We start from the raw sequence: 20788 nt of genomic DNA, 5'->3' as shown, positions 1-20788 counted from the left end.
GTTTACTGTAGTTAGTGGAAAGGATACCTGAGTTCTCAGTTTGTTATCGTTTGTTTTTACAAATAAAAGACGAAAACTGAGGCGTGCATTTGTATTTAACCCTCTGAGTTCATAGCTTAAAGGAGCGTCTTCGGAGGATGTCTCTACCAGTTTGCACATTCAGTGACTTTCTCCCACTATTCTTCCAGGCAAAGCAGCTCCAGCTGCACTTTTGCTTGACCATTTTAATCCTTTAATAGGTTTTGATTTGAAACCTGGCTCTAATGTTTGGGGTCATTGTCCTGCGAGAAGGTTAACCTTCCCACTCAGTCTCAATTCTTTTCCTGGCTCTTGCAGCTTTTCTTCCAGCGTTACTCAGTATTTTTGCTCCATCCACTTTCCCATCAACTCGGACCGGCTTCACTTCTGCTGGGAGACGAAAACTTCCCCCAGAGCACGGTGATGTCACTGCCACTTTTTATTGCTAGAATAGTGTGTTCGGGGTAATGTGCGGTGTTGGTTTTCCTTCACACAGCACAATACATGTCATTTTTAGCACCTTCTGCACGTCTCTTGTACCATACACGGTTTCTTGAGGACCTTAAATGGGGCTTTTTTTTAGCTTTTGTTGTGTGTTGCCTGGTCTTACTGATGCCATTTGCTCCCTAATGACCTTCTGACCCCTTCACAGAACAGCTGTATTTGTACTCGGATTCAATTAGCCACAGGTGGATGTTAGATTTTATCAAGGGATATCAGAGTAAATGTTGTCTACACCCTCTTTCTAACACTTTACAGTAAAGCACTACTTTATGTTGGTGTATCAAAGAAAATCTCAATAAAACACAGTCAAGTTTGTCGTTGCGATATAACTTAAAGTATATAAATAGCTGAACAAAAATCTGTTTTACAGTCGTTTCACTTTTATCTTCGAAGGCTCTAGCGCCTAAGCAGGACATAGATTACGGTGAAGAGGTTCCTAATGGATTATCTGTGGTAGTTGTGTTACGCAGTCGAGTGAGACATGTTTAAAACCCCTTTTTTTAAAAAAAAGAAAAAAGAAAACATTCCGTGAAAGTGCTGAAAGATAGCAGACACATAAAGCTGCCAGGCCTCGCATTTCAACACCCAGAGTCTGGCTGTGGATAGAAAACCCCCCAAAGACACATAAAAAAAAAAAAGGGACACTCACTGACACGGGTGCTGGGTGATAAATGCGAGTCGTTTCACGGAGAAAGTGGCCGGTCCCAGCTGTCAAGACGTCATTGTTTTGCACGTGTGTCGAGAACAGCGCCGCTCTCCTCCGGGCTGAGCTTTCTTATTCACAATATTGAGCATGCTTTCCAAATGGCTACAAACTAAGAGAGGGTGGAGACCCAAATTATACCAAGTTTGTTACAACATCTTTTAGCCCAAACAGAGCGTGAGCAGGGGGGGGGAGTCACTATGGCAACAATGTAATCTGAGAATTCAAACAAACGATGGAAGGTCAGGACACATGTGCTTTCATTTAGGGGCGAGAGCTTGCCTTTTCACGTCGCTTCATTATTTACTTTCATGAAGTATTAGGTTGATGAGCAGCACCACCCACTCTCAGGCTTTCGGGTTGGCCCGGGCCTCCTCCCCTCTTCCTTCTGCCTTTCAAATAAAGATCCTACGTGCAAATCTAAACACATCCTCAAGTTCCTCTGTGGTTCCAGAAAAACCAAATCACTTGCACTGACTGAACCCGGAGTACATATACCGTAGTTCACATGTTCGTCATCTGGTAACTGTATTCAAATCGGGGGATGTCACATCCTGCTCCAAAGGACAGGAAGTCGGTTGTGCTGAAGTGAGAGTCTAAAAAAAGCAAGTGGAACTTTTTTTTTTTTTTTTCTCTCTTCGGGAAGCTTTAAAACCAGCAGGGTCGGTGGCACAAGGGAGCACATGTCCTGTAATCAGACCGCAGCTTGTAACAATCTGTAAAACAGCTTCTTAGTTGTGCATGAAAGTACAGAGTACGTCCTGCTGTTGTACTTTTAAAATCTCATCTCTAAAAATAAAGAGACGTTGTAAAACGTTATTTAACACAACAACGGAGTTGAGCGAGTATGAAGAAGTGCACGGTGTGTGTAGCAATTCAGTTATTGACAAGGCTTTGCAACAAAAGGCGAGGCCCTTCAGAAAACCTTTTCACATCACAACCACTAGCTTTATGGATTCCATTGTATTTTATACGATAGAGGAAACACACATTAGTGGATAGCTGTGAAGCGGTAGAAAAAAATTGTTCACCCTTTTGTTTTTTGTTTTGTTTTTTACTAGTGAGAAAACGAGACATTTGTGGTATGCATTTGTTTTCAGTTCCTTTTACTTTGACATCCTTAACTAAAATCCAGTGCAACAGCCTAATTTAGTATTTAGAGTCTCAATATAAATAGTTGTAAAAAAAAAAAAAAGAACATTACTAAACATGCAGACAAGAGCAATAGAATGACCCAGTCACAGTCCAGACCTAAATCACATCAAGAATCTGTGGCAAGAAATGAAAAAAAAAAAAAATGACATTCAAGGTCAATCTCAAACTGACCTAACTGAGCTCGAGCTCTTTTGCAAAGAAATTTGGGCAGAATTTTCAGTCTCTGGATGTGGAAAGCTGCAAAAGCACATATCCTTAAAAAAAAAAAAGGGCAACTGTTTTGCCGGAGAAAGGTGGTTCCACAAATACTATCCCGCACAGACTGATGCCACACTTTTCGCATTATTTGTGAAAAAAAACACACACAAAAAAAACACACACACACAATTATCCCTATCTGATTTTTCTTTCATTTCACAGTTATGCAATACTTAGTGTTGGACTGTCACAGCAAATTCTAATAAAAAATGTGTAATGAGAAACTGTAAAACATTCAAAAGCTCTTAATTAGCTTTTGAAGGTACTGTAGAAGTCAAGCTTGAGTATTTCGTATAGTAATAACAAGAGATATTTGATCCTTCTTATCACACGGTAAGGAAAGTTAAAAAAATACATTTGTCTGTATGGCCTTCAGGTGTTACTGTGTCTAAAGCAGAGGGAAGGCTCAGATCAGTGAACACAAATCATTACTGCTCACACAAAGAAAGAAAGTGTAAGCCTATGGCATTAAAGCCAGTATCTCAGGACCCAGCTGTGTGTGTGTGTGTGTGTGTGTGTGTGTGTGTGTGTGTGTGTGTGTGTGTGTGTGCGTGGGTGGGTGCATGGGTTCTTGGGTTAGTTGCACATCTGTGAAGTCCCCTCTTCCCCACACAATAATGCTAAGCTATATCCCATATACACAATTTGGACCAACACAGTCAATGTTCCCACGCAGGCGACATATTTGGGAAGGTTACGTTTCAGCAGAACCTACATCGAAAGTATCCATTCAGTAGCTTAACAAGCTTCCTTCACACACTGAAACATCTGCCTCGCCACAAACAAAACAACAGACGCAGACAGCTTGACTCTTAGGCAACAGAAACCCCATACCAAGAGACAATTGCAAAACATTTGTGATAGAAACAGGGTTCAAAAACACAGAGGATGTGAAAAAAACAAACCCATCTGATTTTATTAAATGTATTGCATAGATAAGTCGGATGGTACAAAGTGTATTCTTAGTGTATTTTACTGAGCAGCACTCTCAATAACAGGAATATGTCTCAATAGTACTTATTGCATTATTATATCAATAAAATCTGTACGCATTTCTAAATGTTACTCACTTGAGATTAATCATATTGTTCCTGTTCTGACCAATATCTTGATTATTTCACATACAATATTAAGATAAATATCAGTTTTAAACAAATCCTAATCATCTTGATCATAAACACAGAGAGCATAACTACTGCATTCAAGAGTAGCCCGTGGTTTTTATTTGATCTCTCCACAGTCAGTGATGACTATTGTCTTGAGCACTCCTCCATCGTATAGACCAAAGGACTGCATCTTCATGACTGCATCCATGCCGTCCGTCACCTGCCCGAAGACCACGTGTTTTCCATCCAGCCTGCCAATTGAAACGCAACAGCTCAGCCCCGTAAAGAGACACACTTGGATGCCATGGGATTCTGTGAAGACGTGCGAGCACCTACCACTCGGTTTTCGCTGTACAGATGAAGAACTGCGAGGCGTTCGTGTGAGGCCCCGAGTTCGCCATCGAAAGCGTCCCTGCGGAGATCGAAACACCAGTCGGAGCGTTGTCACGCTCCAGAACACCTCTGTGTCCCCTTTTACTTTACCCTTTATCCAGGGACATTAAGGCCTCACTGAAGCACATGATAAAAGTCAAGAAATGTGTGAGGAAAAATAGAGGCCCGTTTTTCTTCCTCCACGACTTACGCAATCTCTATTCGCACCACAGAACGAGCACTGAAAAAATAAACTCCATGTGAAAAAAAAAACGATGATCTGAGAAAAGAAATTATTTTGATTTGTGCACGTTGGCTCATTGAAAAGTAGGTCATTCACATCAGGATTGCAAAATCTATATGACCAGAAGTTTGTATGGCTTAAGAACTGCCATCTAGTGGAGAGGAGCAGTAAGTTCATCACTGGGTTTTATATATAGACACACACACACACACACACACGCACACACACACACACACACACAACATTCTGTCTGGTTAAGTCTGTCAGGCTTCAGGCCCATTTCCAAACTGCCTTCTCTTTCCTGGAGAAAATAGTTTTCATTTTAGCAGTCACTGGTGAATAATAATTGCATTTATAGGAACTGTAAGTCTAATTTTGAACAATATCACAGCAATAAAATGACATTTAAGAGTTTTAAATGGCTGCCTTTTAACTGTTGATTCAGCCAAGTCTGCTGTATTTAATTATTTTATTGCCTTTTGGTTTCATCTTTAGAAGGGAATCTGTTCTTTTCGCTGCTTTGCTGGTGATCTTCACATTTATTTACATATAAATCTGACGATAAGCTACTTTTTAAAGTGTTTATATATGTATTTTTTTAAATTAAATCATGACAAAAACTTAAAATTATGTTAATCTCACTGAAAACAAAACTGAAATCTTTTTGTATGGGAGGCCACACTATATTTCTAGTGGCTCCTTATAGTCTTTCCCATGTAAAGAACCTAGGTGTAATTCTAGACGGTTCTTTTAAACATCAACACAACAAACAAACTTTCCCCAGTTAGTCTTCTAGTCACATTAAAGTTCTGTTTCGGTCCTAAAAATTTGTAGAAAATCTTTATCACAACCATGCGGACTGATCTAACTGCGTAAAGGCATCACGCAGTCATCGTCTGCAGCTGGTGCAGAATGTGGCATCATCTTAACTTATCACAGGAACTTGGGAGCGGGGGCGTACAACTCCAGAGTTGGCTTCACTCCACTGGCTTCCTATTCAGTGTGGAATTGTCAAAGATTTTAATTTTAACTTATAAGGTTCCTAAAGGTCTGACCGTGTCAGATCTTTTACATCGCCAACTTTCATGTAGAACACTGAGGTCTGATTAAAAAAAAAACCCAACACTTTAAGATTTTTTTTAACAGTATAGGTCACACATGTCTTCTGTCCTGCCACTTTTAGATGTGTCTCTGATGTCATCAACAGGACTCTGGGGAACTGGACTGCACCGAGAAGCTAATTCAGTCATATGATTCAGGTGTGTTGGACCAGTGGAACATCTAAAAGTTGCAGGATAGTGTCCATCGAGGCCTGGAGTTTTACACCCCTTTTATAGTTGCTCACACCTCTTCTGTTGCTATTCCTATGTTGTGAAGCGGCTTGCCTTTTCTGGTCCCTGTCTTTCAACTCGAGCATAGATTGGTGACATGACTTTATATACACCTTTGTTTGTGTTTTTGTTTAATTTAACACTTTTATTTCTTCAGTTGTTATATAAATAAAGTTGATATCGACCATAAAACCAAAACCCAGGCATGAGAAACCTGGAATCAGAGGGTGTTTGTCAGAAGATTAAGGATAAGTTAAGACAATGTACTTCCGACCGATGGGCAGAGAACCACAAAAAAGTGGTTTGCCACTTCAGTTTTTTTTTTGTTTTTTTTTTAATCCATGTTTATTGATGATGTGAAATAAAAAACATGATAGCAAAATGTGCTGACTTATACCTGGACCGGTGTGTTTTAACTTGAAGTTCTCATCTTTGAATGTTTTTCCATATATAGACTTGCCTCCTGTGCCATTGTTGTTGGTGATATCTCCTCCCTGTGACAGAAAACACAAAGAATGGTCACTACTCTGCAATTAAAAAAAATATATAAATACATCACTTTGCATTATTTTGTCTCTTTAAAAAAAAAAAAAAAAAAAAAAAAAAACCCTGACCTGACACATGAAGTCAGGGATGATCCTGTGAAACCTGCAGCCTCTGTATCCAAAGCCATGTTCTCCTGTGCACAGGGATCTGAAATTTTCTATTCACAATTAAATTTGCATTAGAGTTATAAGAAATAGATTTTTTTTTTTTTTGCATGTTTATTTTAAATTATACCTGCAGTCTTTGGCACTACATCTGCGTTCAGCTGCCAGATAACACAGACAAATGAGTTAATATGAGATATGAGAGTGGAATCGATGTCTATGTCAGAGAGGCTAGTGTGTTAGCTGGAGCTGCTACCTCAATGATTACTTTTCCAAGAGGTTCGCCGTCGGCCTCAATATCCAGAAACACGACGGGGTTCTTGACGGGACCTGAGGAGACCAGCCTGGCAGCAGCGAGACCCAGCGGGCCGTACCGCAGGCGGTTTTTAATTTGTAACATATATTTAGCTGACTGACTGCAGAGGAACTACCAGCGTTTCTACGGCCGAGGGTGCTAGTGCTGTTTACATATGACGTCACAAAAGGAGGCAGACCTGCCGCAGAGAGAAACAGCGACACCATGAGGAAGGAAGTAAAATGACAAGACCAACTTTATTTTGTTACCTCTATTTGCTCCAAATGTTTGGCTATTTCTAGCTGACTTTCAAAGCAGTTCAGTAATGTTAATGATTTTCGCTATTCGTGCTAAAACGAAGAGTAGGGTATTTACGTTGCAACACTTTATTTGACCCTGGATGTTGGCAAGATTCTACAACTAACATTAAAATAAAGGAACTTTAATAAAATAAAAATGACGGAATGTGTATTTTCAAGAGGAACTTTTTTTTTTTTTTTTTAAAGCCGTGAACATATGCAATGCTGTGCAAATTTTGTGTGCCATCTAAGCACATTGGTTTTTCTTGGTTTCTTCAATTAGCATAAATCCAGATCCGTTGGTCCTGGAAGCTAAAACTAACCTGAGGGGGGCAAAAGCTTAACCCCTCTCCATCCCCCCTTTAAGGTTATGCATTCATGTTTGCATTGGATACTTATTTAAACCAATGATGATTTACACAGGAAATAGAAGTAGGAGGTGGTGCACCACCAATGATCTTCCTGTGTCTGAGAATGGGACATGTAAAGCATTTCCGCTCAGAGGAACTGCTTAAAAGAAAGGTGAGGCCATGTCAGAAAGAGAAAGTAAAACAATAGCCTTCACCTAAACTACAATATATTTTTGCCTTTCACATTAGTGACTTTAAATCAGGCACCGATTCAAACGCTGCACTTTAAAAAGTTCTGCAACAGTCCCTTCCTGCGTCTGGTTACTGTGACCTAATTCCGGACTCAGTGTACCCCTTTTTTTTTTTTTTTTTTTTAATTTAGCCTTGTATTCTACATGCATGAGCAAATAAAACCAATAAGACGTTAATTTAATATTTTTAATGCTTTTCATGTCCTGTCCTCAGTGCCTGATTCATATATGAAAATCATGAATGGCACATTACCTCCTACATCTGTTTCCCAAGTTAATAGTCACTAACGTTTTATGAAAAAAGAAAACAACTTGTTGAAAATATAGGTGTCATACAATTCCAGTTGGCCCTTCTTGAACTACCTGTTAGCTTCACCAGGCATGACTAGCTAACATTGATTCATACAACATGAAGACACCAAGACATTTGGTAATTGTAAGATTTTACTGTTTGACATTTAAACAGAGCATTCCTTCAGTGAATCTGAAATATGTCTTTAAATATGATCTCAATGTTTCTTCAAGCATGTCTCCAAACTTTAATTTTTTATAGCTTTTTATCCTTCATTGCATTCATTCGGTTTTATTTCATTAAATTAAAAAAAAAAAAAAAACTCGACAAATGTTTTAGTTCTCATTTGTATTATAAGGGTTGTTATATTTCTGTACCCTTTTTAATTTGTGATAGTTTTTTCTCACAACAGATAAATTTGATAAAATTCAATTGCATTAATTATGTTACTCTCATAAGAAATTATTATAGTTTTAGTCTTTGTAAATATTTTAGTTTGTACAGATAGCATGTTAAAATAAAAGCCCATAAAGCAGTTCAGTGTGTTTCATCTGAATACATATTTATTAGATAAATATTAGGATGTCACATCATCTAACTACATACAGATTTGCAAGACTAAAAATCACAATGTTCTTCTGACCAGTTTAGAATATGAAATGATTGTACACAGAATGTACAAAAACCAAATAAGACAATTGCCACTTGTGCCAATTGCTTCAGATTGTACCTTTACAGCACATTTGCCAAATTTCAGAAAAGTTACAAATTTGACAAAATTTTGTTTCTACAAACTGTAAATTTTTGGATGCCACACTCAGGAGCCACCCGAGACTCAGTTATACCTCAAAAGCTTCTTTTTTTTTTTCTTTAATAATTTTGTAGCACCTTTAAAAAGTACACAGGTAAGAGTGAAAAACACAGAGGTTTAACATTACGCAAAGCAAAACCCTCTTTTTTTTTTCTGTTCCTGAATCCCGTGAGGAAGGTGGCATTAAGTATCTTACATTGAACAGGCGTGGTTAGAGAGGTCTGCACAGAGGCAATCAAACACAGACTGGTTTTCCCAATGCAACATCTGACAGGAGGATGCAAGCTTTACAAATTCTAAATACACTATGCACACTCCCACTGGAGAAAAATGAATACATTTCTGTTAATGTGTCTCTATTTTGTCATTTACATTATGTACAAATATCCCTTACATCCCCAAACCCCGCCCCAAAAAATCCCCCCTGTAAGGAGAATCCTCCTCAGAGTTCATTTTACAATATCAGCCATCCTCTCTTTGAGATCCTTCTGCTTCATTTTCAACATCCGCCATCAGAAAATACAAATCGGATCGCAAATTTTACAAGACATGTTTCTGTGAGAGCTTATATGTATCATCACACACTGTGCAGGGGGTGTAAAATCTCCCAAAGCGGCAGTGCATCGTCTTAAAACACAATTTGATTCTGGAAGGTGATCTGAACTGAAATTGGGAAGCTTCAAATTGTTTTTTTTGTTTTTTTTTAACTGCATTACAACTGCATAAACCAAATCAGACTGGTTGTAAAAAGACAAACAAAAAAAAAAAAGAAGACATTGGACAAGAATAATTTAAAACAATAGAAAATATGACGAAAACACACAAATTCTGCTAAGTGTGGAGATAAAACGCTCGTTATCAGGTGTCGTTTTGCACATTCTCACTTTAAATAAAGAGGACGAGTTCGCGTGTTACGACAGTAAAGAAAATACTTTTTTTTTCTGGATAAATTTGGACCTTGAAGCTGCATTAACAATCCTGTAGAAAGAAACACGGAGCTCAGTTAAAGCTGATCTGATTTCACATACATATAGAATATAAAAATAAGAAAAATACCTCAGAATAGTCTGCAGGATAGTTTTAAATATTCTTTCTGCTGATGCGTTGTAACAGGTTTGGGGGTTAAAATACACAATACACTCAGTACAAGGCCAGTGACAGTGCATAGGGATAGATTTCTTACAATATTAGGTTGTTATCAGGGATTGTGTATGTGTGTGTGTGTGTGTGTGTGAGCATGTGCAGGCCTGGACAGACACACAGTACCATGACGTAGCCACTAATAGTTTTAGGTACAGCACTGTACAGTCACAAGGGGATATAATACACACGACAAGTCTGCTGGATCATCATGCACAATGGTTGTATTTATTTATTTATTTATTTATTTATTTATTTTTTTTACCTAAAAGTATGCCATTCAAAGGTAAAAACATGACAAAAGGAAATCATGTACTCCTACACGTGTTTGTTTTCCTTTACAACACGGCGATTCAAAAAGGTCGGATCGGATTAATTACAATGAGCGGTGACGATCAAACGTGAACAAGGACAGCGAGGAGGAATTAAAACCATGAGATTTAAAATGAAGCCCCACGAATGAAGACACGATCGCTTGGGCACGTTTGGGCCGGACGAAGACAACAAGGGGTGTGTTGGCACACGTGCACTTGTGATGGAAACGGTGCAAAACTTGACTAGGGAGGGGAAATCATCACGGGGGGCGCGGGGTACAACAACGCCACGATCGCTCTTCTGCTTTTGGGCTGCTGCTTTTTTCCTCCTGCTCTCTGCCTTTCACATGAACTCATAGGCGAAGAAGAAAAAAAACAAAAAAACAAAAAAAACTGGACGTGTTCAAGTGCATCTCAATGAATCAGAAAACCATCAAAAAGTGGATTTGTTTCAGTAATGCTAAAAGTGAAACTCACTGTGTAAATTCAGGACACATACTAATGTGATTCTCACATGTATTTCTGTTCATTTTGATAATGATGACTTACAGTTGATGAAAGGCTACACAGCACTGTCAGAGAAAATTATGATATTATATGATATAAATTAAAAATATGTTTATGTAACGTACGGTATGCTCTCGATGGTTTGTTGTTTTTTTTTTGTTGTTGCATGAATTACTGCATTCGTGAGAATGACAGTGCTGAGAAAACGCAGGTTGCATCTGCATTGATGACTCTTCTCTCTCTCATCTTCCTGTGAAGCGCACCGTTTGATGACGTGAGTTTCCTGGCCAATCAAGTGCAGTGGTACTACGATCACACTTACCTTCATTGTTGATGGTGTCAAATAAGCAGTTCTCCCTATTATTGTGTAGGCCATAATATAAAATGTCTACATTTACAAAAAACAAGTTTTGCTAGTTTCATGTAACATTCTAATTTTCTAAGATTCTGAATTCTGGGTTTTCATTCACCAGTAGGACATGATCATCAAAATTAACACAAAACGTTTGAAATATTTTACTCAAGAGTTTAATGCTTCCATGTAATGTGAGATGTTTATGCATTTCTTTATGAGATAAACGCTTTTGCTTTGGTCAGCACAAAATCAAGAAAAGAAATCAAGAAAGAACTTGTAGGATAATCCTAGCATAGCTTGCTACTTTTGTGGTATTTCAGAACCACATTTAAACATTACTTTTAACAAAAGGTCTGTTTATTTTTTTTCACTTTTATGCTAGTAAGTGGACTGGGTCAAACATAGGTACATGTGATTTTGTTCCACATTCGAATTTTGTTTTATAATTCGCCGCAAATGAAATTGCCCTGTGTTGTCAATAATAGCCAAGAAGCTAATAAATGGTATAAGTCGAATTGAGCTTCCCTATTTTAATTCAATTAGGAAAATGTAATAAATTAACCTTTCAATGATATCCTAATTTATTGACATGCACCTGCATACAGACAAACATGCAACGCTTGCACAACATGCGCTCACTTCCTCCGCAGACACAGATATCAGTGCTCTGAGTCAGAAGAGTTACTCAGCTGTCACACACACATACTGGGAAGTCTGGGGTTGTGTGTGTGGAAGATTTGGAAGAACAAATTTAGTTTGGGTTCAAAAAGACACTTTTACAACACAATGGCTTTCCCTCTGACTCCTCTTGTGTCAAGAGGATTATATATATATATATATATATATATATATATATATATATATATATATATATATATATATATATATATATATATATATATATATATATATATATATATATATATAATAAATGTAAAAGAAAAGAAAGCTACAACACAAACAACACAAGGCTTCTGTCTCCTCCGTGTTGTCATATATGATTATAGCTGCACAGTTTTCAGTTGAAAAGTCACATATATATATATGTATATATATATATGCTCATATACACATATAATGTATGTGTATATAATATATAAATATTTTTATATCAATTTAATGCCCACCAACATGGCTACGAATGGTGCAGCCAGAGGAGGTGGAACTGGTGTGTGGAATCTTTACACAAGCTGAGTAAAAAGGTGGGGGGGGGGGAGTGCAGGGATCGAGTGTTGACGTCCCGCTTCCTTCACAGCTGCGCTCCTGCGCCGCACGCCCGTCTTCAACACGGAAACAGTTCGAGCAAGTCCGCGTGCGTGAAAACAGGTAGCTGCTCCAAGTGTTCACAGGAAGAGGGCGAGGAGGGGCTAGTTGTTCTCAAAGAGGGAGAGTAGGTCGTCGTTGCTGTTGGAGGGAAGGTCGGGGGGGTCCAGGTAGGAGAGTAACTCTTCCGGGTTGGCTAGCTCTGGAAGCAGCTGAGACGGGAAAGTGGGAAAAAAGATAAATAAAATAAATCAGTGACGGCAAGTCGCCTTCGATATCTAGTTTTAGTTGAGTTGTCTTCACAAGCGATTTGTGGTAATCAAAGCAGACAGCAAAGAGAGATGAGAGCAGCTGTAGCAGACATTGTTAGCTGTTAAACAGGTAGCTTACAGCACCCAGAGCAAGGCTCACTTACATCCAGGGAGGGTTCGGGCATGTCCTGAGCTCCCTGAGCCATCTGCGTGTCTGAGGAGGGGTTAAAGCTCAGGTCGCCGTGGGGATGGCTGTTCTGGCCAGGGTGCTGCTGCTGCGGCTGCGGCTGCTGCTGCGGCTGAGGCTGCGACTGGCGAGGCGGCTGTGATGATTGGGCGCTGTGATGCAGGGGCTGCCCTGACTGGCCGCTGTGATGCAAGGGCGGCCCTGATTGGCTGCCAGGGTGCGGGGACGCATGCATGCTCGGCTGCATGGAGTTATGGGACTGATCTGAATGGGACATCTGCAGGTGCGAAATGCAAACAGAAAGCCAGAGAGTGAAAAGGAAGGATAAGGTACAAGATCGGAAGACACAGGGGAGTAGGAGGAGGATAACGTGTTAAGGCGGGAGGAGGAGGGGAGACTAAATGAGCATGAATAATGTGGAGCAGGCCTTTAAGATGGAAGCATGAGCATGTGAGCATGACTGAGCACACATGCTGGCTTACAGGGACAGGCTGCACCTTGCTCAGATAACAAGACTGTGGTTTCATTTTAGCACGACATCTGCAGAGTTTCTTCTCATAAAATGTGACACAAAGATGGATTTACAGGATACGACAGCAGGATTTATAACCCTGACACTTTTCTATTTCTTATTTTGTCACGTTATAACTGCTAATTTTACTTGAATTTTACGAGAATGGGTGTCACAAAATAGTGCATATTTGTGAGGTGGAAAGAAAATTAGATAAAAAATTGTTCTACAATTTTTTATTTTTTTTAACTCAGCAAAATCTGAAAAGTGCGGCCTGCATAAGTCTACACTCCGCTTTATTTAAGTTCTCCAGGAAAATAATCATACAGTGATGGGTTATTGCTGCTTTTCTTCAGCAGTAGCAGGGATGGCTTTCAGCTGTTCTTGCAGCTAATGTGCTTTAAACAAAGTGACTCAACAAGTCATAAATATGTACATAAAATCCTATTAATTCATGAGTTTTCAGTTGTAACATGGCAAAAATGTCAAGCTACTCTTTCGAGGCATTGCTTATTTCAGGACTCGAGTGCAACAATCTCTTTTGTCACAAGTTATAGCGATGTACTCACTGTATCGTTCATGCCATGGCTAAGCGGCTTGTCATGGGGGAGAAGACCACCGGGTCCGTCAGGGGGATGGGAGAGCTGTGGGCCGTGGATGAAATCATTCATGGGAGGACCTCCTCCTCCTCCTCCTCCTCCTCCTCCTCCAATGCCACCGCCAGCGGATGGGTTCCCGTTAGGGAAGTCAAAGCTACCTTGATTGTGGTAGCTGTTGCCTTCAGGGAAAAAAAAGTAAGAGAAAAAGCTTGTTTGTAACAGAGAACATGTGCCTGAGGGCTTAAAAAAAAAACCCCCCAAAAAACAGAATGTGTAACAATTTTTACTTTATTACTGCAGAGAAACAAGTATCAGAGAAGAAACAAATTAAAGCGGTTTTTCCTTCTGGCTGTTCGTTTGTTTAAAACACAGGAGACACATCTGTCATTTCAGCTGAAGACAAAATGATAAAAAAACAAAAAACAAAAAAAAAACAGGGTTCTGCTATATTTTTAAGACTTTAACATCATACTTATCCAGACTCCAAATGATAAGAGTTCCTGACCCAGTTTAGATTCATTTTGTTTAAGCAGACATAAAAAAAGTCATTATGAATTTACCACTGATATGGACGGATGTGGGAGGAACAGCAGAAGGAATGTGAAGATGGATTGACAGACAGGTGACAGAGCAGAAGACGGAGGGATCCATGACAGACGTACACAACATGCAGACGATGGATGATGGAATAAAGTGTGGAAATGAAAACAGTCATTTTCCACTCCGAATAAACCTTTGCCCCCCTGACTGCTTCTTGGTACCTGCTCCGGGGTAATCTCCGTTTCCGCTGGGATGCTGTCCAGGATGATGGGGGTAGGAACTTGGACCCGGACCTGGCCCCTGCCCGGGTCCCGGTCCGTGTCCTGGACCGGGCCCCAGCTGAGCGATCATGTCCATCACGTTGGGCATGGTCATCTGACTTGGACTCATAGTCTTAAAGCGCTTGGCCAGGGGTCCGTCTGGATCCTCCTTGATGTGCAGCTCAGACTTGATGGGAACTGGCCTCCAGCTACATGTGGGGTCTATAGTGACCTCTTCAAAGTCTGAACTGTTGGAAGAGACAGCAGACCGTGTTGGTTTGAGACACACAGATTAAATGAAGGATAATTAACCTTTCAAGAAGAGAAACTTACTTTTGGATGGCATTAAGAATACCCCACATATACTGGTCAACCTCCAGACCTTCTAATAATGCTGTTTTACTAGGGAGGAAAAAAAACAACCAACTATTAGAGTAATTCTCAATAACTCCAAGTTTTACTTTCAGAAAAGACCAGACTTTCACCTACTTGCACACAGGACACCTCCATGTCCCTCTCTCACAGTTGAGCTGCAAGTAGGACTCCAAATCGAAGCACTGAAGAGGGCGACAAGCAGCTGTTAGAAAAACCTTTCTGTCATTGTTTTCATCTGCTTTCCGGGGTAAAAACAAACCTGCACGTGTTTGCAGTCGTGGCCCCGCGCGGGCAGCTGGATGCGTCGAAAGGTAATGGGACATTTTAGCGACACTTTGATGGCCGTCTGCTCCACGCCGTCCTCTCCGTTGAGAGTGGTGTTGCCCGCCGACGCCGCTACGCTGCTGAAGTTCCTCTTAACTGCGGACGAGTTTCAGAGGGAAATTTGGTTTTGCGGACAGTGGCGGGTGATTGTTGACGGCTGTTTTAGAAAATGAACATAAAGAGATCCAAGCTGCAGTAATGAGTCATACTCTTGGTGATGCAGTGCTCTGCAGGAAGAAGCCTCTTCTTCAGGAGCCCCTGGAGGACGGAGCGCACAGATGGCCTGTGGACCAGCTGCAGCACAAACAGGTGGGACTGAAACGCAACAAGAGACAGAGTTAGCCACCTGCTTCTTCTTGTGTAGCACACCGACGTTTTTGCTGAATGGAAAGGAATCCATCTGGTTGTGCTCGCCGTGAACACTCACACAGCAGCAGGCGGTGACCGTGATCTGGATGGTGTTCCTCCCCGGCTGGCAGACGTGCTTCAGGTGCAGTGGCTTGTGGGAGGTTTTGTTGTCGCCTCTCTCGATGGTGAGCGGCGTGGCGTTCACGCTGACCTGGACCGAGGCCGGCCAGTTGGTGTTCATTTGTCTGTCTTCGTGATGGTAGCACTTAAACTGGAGTTCAAGGTCTGACCTGCAAGAGGAGCAGTAACATGACAGCTATGAATAGCGTATGGATGACTTGATAATGCATTAAGAATCATTTAACTTTTATTTATTTGTTTTTTTACATTTTGGGAGTTTACAACCATAAACGTCACTGCAGTGACAGACTGACACAAAGTAGTTGAAGCGTAACAAACAAGATGAATTTTGGTCATGTCAAAGGTTAAACATAAAAGTGCAATAGAGTTTTTATACATTTTCTTTTCAGTAAAAACTGTTGAAAAACTATACACCCTTTTTCATTTGCTCACCAGTTATGCACTACATTGTGAAGTGCACTAAGCTCACGACTAGTTTCTGTAACACGGCCGCGTTTAAACGTACCTCCACATGAGTGTCTGGTGGACGGAGGGTCGCAGATGGAAGACGTGGTTGCTGACAGCCAGGTTGTGCTCCAGGCGGAACGGTTCCAGCACCACCCCGTCCCTGACTGGGAAGGTCAGCCGCAGCTCCTCGTTTGGGTTGCCTAAAATGGAGAAACACTCTTTAATCCTCGCATGTAAAAAACTAGCAGGGACAAAATAAATAAATACTCATAATATGTGAACCCCTTTGTTTTAGACCTGCTGCCTAACTCACCCGGAGGGGGCGGAAGGGCTGTCATATTTGGTTTCATGTCGGGTGGAAAGGGGGGTTTCACGTCCTGGTTTGGCGACAGATAAGGAGGAATACTGCTTCCTGGGGTCATGGGAGGAGTTGGGTTTCCAGGGACTGGAGAGTGTGGGTAGTTACCAGGCCTGGGGGGCTGCGACAGACAGGAAAAGTGCAATAATAAAAGTAAAATTACACGAAGTAAAATAATTTGTTCAGGGCACAGCTGAAATTGAATGGTCTGAAAGAAGGAAGTTAAAACACACCCCACTGCCTTGGTTATAGGAGTATCCGCCTCCAGTGAAGCTAGTGTTCTGACCATTGAATGGTTCTTGCTGTGGGTGTAAATAAAAACCAACGATTGTTAAAGTTCCCAGGCAGCTACAAAATAGTTTGACGCTAACTGTGGCAGGAAGTGTGGAAAGTAAAGCTGATATGGGAAAGCTGACCTTGTAGTACTGGCTCATGGGAATGCCAGGGGGGTACTGTCCTTGACCCTGCTGCACTGGCATCCGCTGGCTGGGGTAGTTGGGGGAAGGCAGCGGCCTGGAGGCATTTGAGGGGTACTGTCCCTGCTGAGGCTGGAACTGGCTGTTTGGCCCGTACTGCTGACCCCCGTAACTCCCCTGGGTAAGGAAAGTCAAAGACATTCAAGTTGGAAACAACAGGTGGCGATATTCTGAAAGTGGTGCAGTTGCTCGAACGTTTCACTGACCTCCCCGGGATACGGCCTCTTCATCCCCTGCATGGGCATGCCTTGTCGGGGCCCACCAGGGTAACCCTGCTGAGGCATCCTCTGACTGGGACCTCCAAAAGGTCCCATGCCCGGTGTTCGAGCCTGGCTCATGCCCATTGGAGGGCCACTCATGTTGGGGTTGTTCATGCCTGAGCCCATGGCGGCTGGGTTCATACCTCCAGGAGGCCCTCGGGGGCCCGGCTGGTTCATGAACTGGCTGTTGTAGGCTGGTGCGGGGCCCATCTGGAACGACGGGCACATCTGGCGGGTAATAAAAGGTTTAAATGTTAAACAGACTTTATTTGGGTGACAAGCAGGCAGATGGACAGATGTTCTCAGGCGGGTTCTGTACCTGTCCGTACTGGTTCATCTCTTTATTTTGCGTTTCCTGCAGAGCCGCCACGGTGGCAGTCGCAGTGGCCGTGGCCGTGGCAGCAGCTGCAGCTACGGCTGCAGCAGCAGCTGCGGCAGCAGGGGGAGTGAAGTCACCAGAGGGGCGTGTGTGTGTCGTCATTCCCATACCGCCAGGAGGGGCGCTCGGGCCACCAGAGTAACTAAATAAATAAATAAATAAACAAATCAATTGTTATGCTAAAGTTGAATCAGTTTTCTGTTTGAGTATTAACACCTGACCTCACTTTTCACAGCTCTAGTCAGGCTCCCTACAAATCTACTTCAGCTTCAGTTGTATTGACACTCTATGACAGTGTGGAGATCTGAGTACAGAATGAGTTTTAGCTTAGTTACGCATGGGCCCCCCCCCACCAGCAGACACACAGTGCACAGAAAAACAGTTGCAAAACCTGCAAAGCAGGCAAGGATACCTGAGGTTTTTTTTTTTTTGTGGTAAATTTTGTTTTAATGCATGTTATTCTCGCTCTGTTGTCCACCAATCAGTGGACAAGATCGGTTTCACAAGTAAGTATTGTCAATCACCCAAAGGAAGTTGAGGCTATCAATCTGCGCACCCCTAGAAATGCCCCCCCTGCCACTCACTAAAGCCCCTCAGAGAAACACGGTTTTAGCAAGTAGACATGAAAGGCGTGTTAAATTAAACATACAAATCTTTCTCTTCCAATCAAACCACAAACACAATTACATCCTGCTAATAGTAGCCTTGGCCTCTGACCCGCTGCCAAATAAATATTGGCTTGATTGAGTGTCTCACCTTCCACTGTACCCCCCAGGACCACCGGGGTAGCCGGGCCTGCCGTACATGCCCTGCTGCATGTACGACTGGCCGGATCCTCCTTTGCTTGGGAACTGCTGCTGCTGAGCGCTGAACTGAGGCGAACTGAGCCCTGCTGCGCTGGCCGACATACCCGATCCCATGTGGTTTCCCCCGGGATTCATGTGGTTGTTGCTGTTCGCCATAGGATTACACAGCACCTACAAACAGAAGCTCACTGGTTTCACAAAAATCATGCTTATAAAAGAGTGAATTTATAGCTCAAGTCTGCAGAACAAGACACACACGCACAAAAAAAGAGAAAAAAACAGAGAGAAGCTGTTTTGATATGGATGGATACCTGACTTTGTGACGTATTAGTCACACCCCACACTGTTGTAACCACGGACAGCGACCCTGGGGGCTGGTTGGTGTTCTGTTGCCAGGGTACAGAGTCATACGGAAATGATCCATCACTGGAAAACAGATAAAAACATGATTATTGTGGCGTTTTGAGGCAAGATAGCATACCAAATAATGGAGAATAAAAATCTTTCATTTATTAGACACAGAAAAGGAACCAAATACGAGCAATTCTTACAGCTGGGGAACAAAATCCTTGACACAAATAAGAAGAAGTGAGCAGGAATTTAAGTAATTTTGAATTAAACAAATAAGAGAGTCTGGTACATCGAATAAATAAACTGAAGTCTCTTGGGTAGAGACAAGTGGTCTGTGCCGAGGGGAGGGAAATGCTGTTTTTGGAAAGCAGTTTGTTTTCTCTCCGAGGTTAGTTCTTGGAATGGACGACATGTTCAATATTTCCTCATAAAAGGCACAATATTCCCCCAAAGATCCTCGGCGGAGGCAAACAGCACTCTTAGCTAATTCCAGGATTTTCTCTTAGAGGAAAAGAAAAGCAAGAGCACACAATGTTCCTCAAAAATATTACTTCACATCAATGCTGGTTTGCCTCTCCACCCCAAATAAATCCCCTCTTGCTCCTTCCTCGGTGATTCTGGCTCTTGGCAGAACAACAGGATTTTTTTTTTTTTTTCCTTTACTTCATAGTTGATAGAATGTCTTGGTGTCAACTTTTTTTCTCCTTTTTTGTTCTTATTAACCATTCTCCTTTGTTCTTTTGACAGAAACACATTCTCACAAATGTGACTGACCTGTGTGTGAGGCCAGGCTTCATGTTGGTCATGCTGGGCTGCATGGGAACTTTTCCCTGTGGTTCGTTCTGCCTGTTCTTCTGATGACGCAGCAGGAGGAGACGGCCCAGCTCCTCACACCACGACGACAGCAGAGCTGCGTGAAAAGAACACACATATGATATAAACACGTTAGTCAACTCTGCATGTTTACGGAACAAGACATCGGCTCCGATTATTATATTTAAGGTTAACTACAGGAATCGATTTTAGTTCCCAATCCCAACACTGCACAAAGCTCTATTTTCCCCCCATTGTTTTAATTCTGTAATTTGGTAATTTGTGAAGGGTCCGGAGTAGAGCCGCTCCTGAAACGAATCTTTGTTCCAACAGGTTCTCAACTCAGAGACTAATACATTCAGCTGATTTCTTTTTTATGCTGAGACAGATGATCCGTCTACTGTCACAAAAGATCACATAAACACAGTGAAGCTCACTTCATATAAATCTTAGCAATCTATCTAAATTAGCGGTTCTCATCGTGGGCGGTACCGCCCCCCAGGGGGCGTTCAGAGTACAGCAGGGGGCGCTGGCGGACATTTTTACAAAAGGGGGAGCTGGGATGCCTTTGGGGGGCGTTTGGTCGAAGGTAAACTTTACACTTTAAATGCACAACAATGCCAGTTTAGACTTTGAGCAACTTGGTAAAACTGTATTGTGTAACATTAAACCATGCTTGGCTGCAACAATATACATGGCAGCTCTTCTTCTATTCAGTGTTTGTAGCTTCTGTTAGCTTCTTGGCGCAGCTCCGTTCTCCTGCTACTGGTAGCTAAAATCACCTCACTATGTATCCCTCTGAAAAATGAACCCATTTAAATAAATAAATCCCTCCATGGTGATACCACAATAGAGAGCGTTCATTTTATAGCGATAACACCGGAGCTGTAAGTGGTCCGGTATGAAACTGGGGTGATAGAACAACACAGCACTTTTAAATTTCAATAATCAGAATGCAGAAATTGTTTCCGTTGTTTTAAAAGGTTTATGTCAGTCTGCCTTTTCCCCATCGATACGCTTCCCGACTGCCCTGCACCTTAGGGGCTTAAAAAAAAGAAGACGCGCACATTGCGCAAAACTCTGAAACAGGAGAAGCGGGACATAAAACGGAGCGACGAACTAGATGTGAATTATGGCATAAAAA

General features: G+C 41.7%; 3 protein-coding genes across 9 annotated transcripts in view; 1 reads left to right on the top strand and 2 right to left on the bottom strand.

Annotated features, from left to right (window-relative positions):
• Positions 1 to 3964, top strand: part of zcchc24 (zinc finger, CCHC domain containing 24) — a 52829-nt gene extending 48865 nt beyond the window's left edge. The window contains exon 5 of the mRNA XM_016667763.1: positions 3879 to 3964. Coding sequence (XP_016523249.1) covers positions 3879 to 3919 — 41 coding nt within the window. The 3' untranslated portion in view covers positions 3920 to 3964. The remainder of the gene's footprint in view (positions 1 to 3878) is intronic.
• Positions 3528 to 6872, bottom strand: ppifa (peptidylprolyl isomerase Fa). Its single transcript, XM_007545251.2, has 6 exons — positions 6598 to 6872; positions 6472 to 6502; positions 6306 to 6394; positions 6089 to 6185; positions 4081 to 4156; positions 3528 to 3995 (listed from the first exon to the last, which is right to left on the bottom strand). Exons 1-6 carry the CDS (start codon positions 6739 to 6741, stop codon positions 3860 to 3862), a joined length of 573 nt encoding a protein of 190 aa, XP_007545313.1. The 5' UTR covers positions 6742 to 6872; the 3' UTR covers positions 3528 to 3859.
• Positions 6873 to 11863: 4991 nt separating this feature from the next.
• The window catches only part of zmiz1a (zinc finger, MIZ-type containing 1a), a 123629-nt gene continuing 114704 nt past the window's right edge, over positions 11864 to 20788 (bottom strand). For 4 of the 7 annotated variants that reach the window (XM_016667742.1, XM_016667751.1, XM_016667748.1 and 1 more), the window contains 18 exons: positions 19606 to 19741; positions 18792 to 18906; positions 18431 to 18651; positions 17615 to 17816; positions 17242 to 17523; positions 16976 to 17152; positions 16793 to 16861; positions 16515 to 16680; positions 16260 to 16401; positions 15693 to 15903; positions 15475 to 15580; positions 15201 to 15361; positions 15056 to 15123; positions 14900 to 14968; positions 14528 to 14814; positions 13737 to 13945; positions 12634 to 12933; positions 11865 to 12430 (listed from right to left, as the gene is read on the bottom strand). In XM_016667742.1, the coding sequence (XP_016523228.1) occupies positions 12323 to 12430; positions 12634 to 12933; positions 13737 to 13945; positions 14528 to 14814; positions 14900 to 14968; positions 15056 to 15123; positions 15201 to 15361; positions 15475 to 15580; positions 15693 to 15903; positions 16260 to 16401; positions 16515 to 16680; positions 16793 to 16861; positions 16976 to 17152; positions 17242 to 17523; positions 17615 to 17816; positions 18431 to 18651; positions 18792 to 18906; positions 19606 to 19741 (3029 nt within the window). In that variant the 3' untranslated portion in view covers positions 11865 to 12322. Of the gene's footprint in view, positions 12431 to 12633; positions 12934 to 13736; positions 13946 to 14527; positions 14815 to 14899; positions 14969 to 15055; positions 15124 to 15200; positions 15362 to 15474; positions 15581 to 15692; positions 15904 to 16259; positions 16402 to 16514; positions 16681 to 16792; positions 16862 to 16975; positions 17153 to 17241; positions 17524 to 17614; positions 17817 to 18430; positions 18652 to 18791; positions 18907 to 19605; positions 19742 to 20788 lie in introns of all 7 variants that reach the window. The other 3 variants (XM_007545250.2, XM_007545249.2, XM_016667753.1) reach the window with 2 other exon arrangements.

The sequence above is a fragment of the Poecilia formosa genome, unplaced genomic scaffold, assembly GCF_000485575.1.
Source record: "Poecilia formosa unplaced genomic scaffold, Poecilia_formosa-5.1.2 Scaffold12, whole genome shotgun sequence".
NCBI lineage: Eukaryota > Metazoa > Chordata > Actinopteri > Cyprinodontiformes > Poeciliidae > Poecilia > Poecilia formosa.
This window is presented reverse-complemented; position numbering and strand designations above follow the sequence as displayed.